General features: G+C 38.1%; 1 protein-coding gene across 1 annotated transcript in view; it reads right to left on the reverse strand.

Moving 5' to 3' along the window:
• TESPA1 (thymocyte expressed, positive selection associated 1) overlaps positions 1 to 6,000 on the reverse strand; it is a 40,376-nt gene that overhangs the window by 19,809 nt on the left and 14,567 nt on the right. The window contains exons 4-7 of the mRNA XM_027106555.1: positions 3,183 to 3,232; positions 2,372 to 2,425; positions 1,590 to 1,626; positions 1,218 to 1,316 (exon numbers count right to left, since the gene is read on the reverse strand). Coding sequence (XP_026962356.1) covers positions 1,218 to 1,316; positions 1,590 to 1,626; positions 2,372 to 2,425; positions 3,183 to 3,232 — 240 coding nt within the window. The remainder of the gene's footprint in view (positions 1 to 1,217; positions 1,317 to 1,589; positions 1,627 to 2,371; positions 2,426 to 3,182; positions 3,233 to 6,000) is intronic.

Raw genomic sequence — 6,000 nt, forward strand, 5'->3', positions numbered from 1 at the left:
AATGGATAAAGAAGATGTGGTATATATATATACAATGGAATATTGCTCAGCCATAAAAAAGAATGAACTAATGCCATTTACAGCAACATGGATAAATCTAGAAATGATCATACTAAGTGAAGTAAGTCAGACAGAGACAGATAACTATCACATGATATCACTTATATGTAGAATCTAAAAAAATGATTCCAATGAACTTATTTACAAAACAGAAATAGACTCACAGACATAGAAAACAAACTTAAGGTTACCAAAGGTGATAGCAGAGGATGGGGAGAGATAAATTAGGAGTTTGCAATTAACACATATACACTACGACATATAAAACAGTAAACAATAAGGACCTACTATGCAGCACAGGGAACTAGACTCAATATCTTGCAATAACCTATAATGGGAAAGAATCTGAAAAAGAATATATATATATATATATATACACACACACATATATATGTGTATATATATATATGAATCACTTTTCTGTACACCTGAAGCATTCTAAATCAAATATACTTCGAAAAAACTTTTAATGCAGATATTTGAGTCTCATCTCCAGAGATTCTGTGTTAACTGAACTGGGGTGTTGCCAGGGCTAAGGTTCAATAAAGACATATCACTAAAGATAGTTAAGAGCTAATAAGGTCTCAAGTTCAAACTCTGACTCCAAATTCCAAACAATTTTGATTATAGCACACTAGTTTGCATCACTTTCCATCTTGTTTTAAAGTTATCTGTGTGTGTATTTTGTTCACCCTATAGGCTTGGTGGGCTCCTGCGGGCAAACTCTTTGTCTGCTTCATCTTCAAATTCCACACAGTCATTGCCTGGCCTGCATTCGGGGGTACAAAGTTATCTGAATGAATCAATGTTTTATTGCCTCAATCAACTAATCAATCAATCAATTAATACATTTATTGATTGTTTACTGAGTACTTATAAGTCCAGGCACTGTGATGGTATCGATACTACACCTCTTGGGGTACAAGGTTCAGGGGAGGAGACACCTGTATTTTACACACAGCATCCAGCTCTGAGCAGCAGATTCCTCTGCATCCCTGCTATTCTTGAAGCAAATATTGTTATGCTTGTCAAGTATGTGACTACATAAAAGCTCTAGCAGTATATCCCAGAAAAAAAACTGGCAACGGTTCTTAGTTCCATTCTCTTCTACCTCTCATCTTCCCCGCCCTTACACCCCTGCCAAACTTGGCACCTACCTTGAACTAGTCTTGTTGGTCCCACCAGTCATGCTACTGGAAGCCAAACTGCAGCCAAGATCCAGTAGCTGCCCAGGCCGGGCTGTCTCCAGGAAGCTCCTGCAGGGATCAACGCTGAAGTCATACTCATCTTGTGAGCAGTCTGCACCCTGGTTCCTAGACATGCCCTGCTGGGCATTGTCACTCCATGCTGGGTACCTTTGAACCATCTACTGTAAAAACTCAATCTATGGTCTCATTCCGAGTTGGAAATCTCACCCTCTATTGTGAATCTTCAGCTCTTTGTTTTTAATTTCTTGGACTCTGACACCCACCCCAGTTCAGTAGGTCCTGAAGGAGACATCGTTCAGCCTGGCTCAACCGAACACTTACCTGGAGAAGAGTTTGCTGTTGGCGGCCAACAGTGTGGCTGGACAAGGAACAGAAAGGCAAAGAAAAAGTTAGAAGGGAAAATGCAAATCACCTAAGCTGTCCCTCCGAGTATAAAACTCAGCCCCCTCTGTTCCCCTCTGCCACTACTATAGGCCCCTGAATCCCATGAACTCTGTTCTTTATGTAAGTATCTGAAGATTATCAAACACAGACCTGGACAAATATAGCAGAGAAAAACTGGCCCCGAGCCTCTGAACTTCTGAACCATGCCTGGTGTCCAGACAAGAGTTTCTCTGTCCTGAGGAGGACAGAGTCATTCAGGCACCCAGGCTAGTGTTCCTGCCTCACCACGTGAGTCTCTACGGGTCCCAGAAGACACTGGTAGGTTGCGGTACCTCCATCCTTTATCCCAGCCCTTATTTTCCTCCAATGGAGTCTCTCTCTTACGCCCAGTACTCAGACTGCCTGGGGCTTCCTATACAGAAAACCATCTCAAAGATGTCTGGGCAGCCACTTTTATGGTGACTTTATATATTCAGGGGCCAAAGGAAAGCTCCAATGATGGACCAGTAGATGTCTTGATAGGCTGGTGAGGAAGTATTTCTGGGCATGTGACACTTTCTGAGTTTTCCATTAGATCATATGAGATGGCTCTTTCCCTGCAGATAAGACTCCAGGGATGGGCTGCTTCTTTCTGCAGTTCTCCCCTTCCATTCTATCCTTAATTCATCCAGTAGATAGCCTCTTCCTCAATTCCAACCTCAGAGAGCTGTGCCACTTACCTTCTGCTCCGAGGGTCAAGTCATCTTCAAAGCTGGTTCCATGGCTGGGGCACCCTGTCAAATAATAAGGCAAAGGCTGCAGAAAATCAGGCTTGGACTCACACACACACGCACACACATACAATCACACATTAGTATACACATCTACAACCACACAATTACATCATACATCCACATGTTTGAAAAACTACCCCAGCCACACAGATACTAACTCAGAAGTCACATTCATATTTTGATTTAAAAAATCACGTAAAAACTCACCTATAATTAACCTGTCCCCTATATCACATAGTCATGTACACAATCTTCTGCCAAAGAACTGGCACATGGGGGTATGCACTCACACATAAACATACATATGTAGACACACATTTTATTTTATTTATTTTTTTATACAGCAAGTTCTTATTAGTTATCCATTTAATATATATTAGTGTATATATGTCAATCCCAATCTCCCAATTCATCCCACCACCACACCCCCGTCACTTTTCCCCCTTGGTGTCCATACGTTTGTTCTCTACATCCACACATATTTTATAAAGCTCGTTTTCCATAGCAGTGGTTGTTAGCTGAGCAGCCACTAACAGGAGCTAACCTTTGAGGACTAGTCAGCCTGTGGGCTCTGACCCAACACTTACTCTATCCTCTGGGCCTCCTGGACTGTCTTATGACCACTAATAGGTGTTCTGTAGGCAGTGAAAAGATAGCATCTTACGCACGCATACACACATGCACACACACACACACACAGCCGTGTCACTGTCTAAGGTAGAGGAACAAGAGGAGAAAGAACAGAGCCTCTGCTTACCGTTGTGGATCGGCTGTCCTGCTTCCTCAAAAAACCCTTCTTCAAAGTATCTAAAAACCAAAAAGAATCTCATAGGTTTAAATCACTACATTTTCGAAAGGGCTTTTCTTCAAATATTTCCCACAAGTTCACGTAATTTTCCAATGAGAGTCGGTAGTATTTAAATTGCTTTTATGTTGAAGAAAATGGAGAGTGATGATTTGACTGACAAATCCATAGAGGTAGTCAGAAGGTGCTGTATTTTATTTTATTTTATTTATTTTTTTTGTTCATCACATTTATTCATTTTCATCCTAATTAATAATAAATAGAATTAGTTAAAGCAGGAATAATGGATTTGAGATTTGTTAGATAATGGACTTGAGAGTTGTTAGAGATCTTGCCAACATAGAGACACACAACACAATTTCTTACATAAAATAATTTTACATCCCAAGGAAATTATCAGTATGATACACACATACACACACACACACACACACACACATATATATATATATATATACACATAAAACTTCATAAACTGTCAAGGTGCTGTATTTTAGATTGTGCTGCCATTGTGCTGATAACAGTGTCCCAAGTCAGTTTAGCAATGATTCTTCAGTAGCTAGGAAATAGGAAAGATACGGAAGCAAAACTGGAGAAATATATTTACAGAAGCAGGGGTCTGGGTGCCATAAACTTTCCATCAGAAATACAAATATTGAAACTAAGAAAAAACTCTTAGGAGGTCATCTTATCTACCTACACCTCCTTCCTTTTCTTTGAGCCCCATTGTTGCTGAATAGCACGTCTTTCAGGAAGCAGCAGGAACCGCATCTTGGTTAGAGATTACATTTCTACATTTTGAGATATGGGCTTATCAAACATTTACTGTCTCCACAGGAAGAACAATTGGAATTCAGCATACATGGTAGTGAGAAACAACTTAAATGAGGAAGAAATTCGCTGTCTCAAACGGGTGATTGAAGTTGTCTGTGAAAAAGCTTTGAACAGGGACTGGAGCACCTGGACTCCAGTCCTGGCTCCTGGCTGCTGCTATGCTCCCAAATATTAAGTAAGGGGATTTAGATGCCTAGATATTATCATTATCTAAGTTCACTTCCAACACCGACATGTTGTGAGTTTTATAGTTGGCTTTCCTGAAAGTTTTAAAAATGGAAGTTGCACATGATGCTTTGAATGTGATCTCAAATGGAGGCTGGAATAGAGAAGAGTTGTTCAAGTGAGTTAACAGGGAAACTGACTGGAGAGCATCCATTGGAGCTGGTCTTAAACGAGCCTTCTCCTTTATCAGTCTCCAGAGATCTAGGCACCTCTCAGGCTATTGGAGTATCAGTTCACGAAATGTTTATTAATGAAAATGGGCTTACAGACTCAACGTCTGTAGAACGAGCTGTGTTTAATTTTACAAAATAAATCCCTACATATATAGACATCTTTTGCTGGTACTTTCCTTTCAATAGTGAAAAAATCAACAATATTGTCTAAAATCTGGATTTTTACATGTCCTCATGAGAAAAACTGTACATCAATATATGCTATAAAATGTGGAATGATACTCAAGGTAATTAAGAATGGGTAACTAATAAACACAACTAGGACTACAAATACATACTTCTCTTCCTAATATATAATTACATAAAGATATATATTATAATACTACAAACGTGTCAGTGTATATATAACATTACAAATATTAGTATAAGTTAATATTTCCTATTACTATTAAAAAACATTATGATAACAATATAGTCAACTACTAGAATGCTGAGATCTACTGTTGCATTTAATGCTTGTGCTGTAGCTACACAGTAATGCGACTACTAAAGCCTACAATTACTATAACTACAATAAAACACACTACTGTTACACTTCTAGGTATGCAATCAATGGAAATGCCTGTATACGTTCACCAAAAGAAACAATGTTTATAATAACTCAGAATTGGCAGAGCTCCAAATCTCTAGTTATTGTAAAACGGATAAATTGCACGATCAATAGACAATGCTACACAACAATGGAAAAGAATGAGCTATTGCTGGATGCAAACACATGGATGAACATCACAAACATAATGCTGAACAAAAAAAAAGACACATAAAACAGTGCATATTGTATGGTTCTATTTATATAAAGTTTAAAAAGTCCAAAATTTATCTTTGATGCTACAAGTCAGGGTACTGGTTACCCTTGGAAGCAGGGCAGTGAACAGAAGGGGACAGAAGGAGCTTCTGGAGTGCTGGTGATGTTCTATTTCAGATTTCATCACTATATTCCCTTTGAGAAAATTCATTGAACCGTATATTTAAGACTCGTTTATTTTTCAGTAAATACTTTATACTTCAACACAATTTATATTGCTATTATTTTATATTTATATGTATACATATGTATATTTATATTTACATACAGCTTTATTTAGGTATAATTGATACACAAGGAACTGAACATATTTAATGTGTGCAACTTGATGAGCTTGGACATAGGTAAACACTTGTGATACCATCCATCACCAATCGAACTAACAGACACATCCAACAACTCCCAGAGTATCCTTATTTCCCTTTGATTTTTTTTTTTTTTGGAAGTAAGAACACTTAATACGAGATTTACCCTCTTAACAAATTTTGAAGTGCACAATACCATATTGTTAGCTACAGGCACTATGTTGTACAGCAGGTCGCTAGAATTTATTCATCTAGCATAGCTGAAATTTACATCCATTGAGTTGCACGACAATTTATATTAAAAAGAAAAATGCTACTGATATGTATGCTATACTTCAATAAAATTTACATTAAAAAATACCACTGAT

The sequence above is a fragment of the Aethalodelphis obliquidens genome, unplaced genomic scaffold, assembly GCF_003676395.1.
Source record: "Aethalodelphis obliquidens isolate GAN/ISIS:26980383/991018 unplaced genomic scaffold, ASM367639v1 scaffold8, whole genome shotgun sequence".
NCBI lineage: Eukaryota > Metazoa > Chordata > Mammalia > Artiodactyla > Delphinidae > Aethalodelphis > Aethalodelphis obliquidens.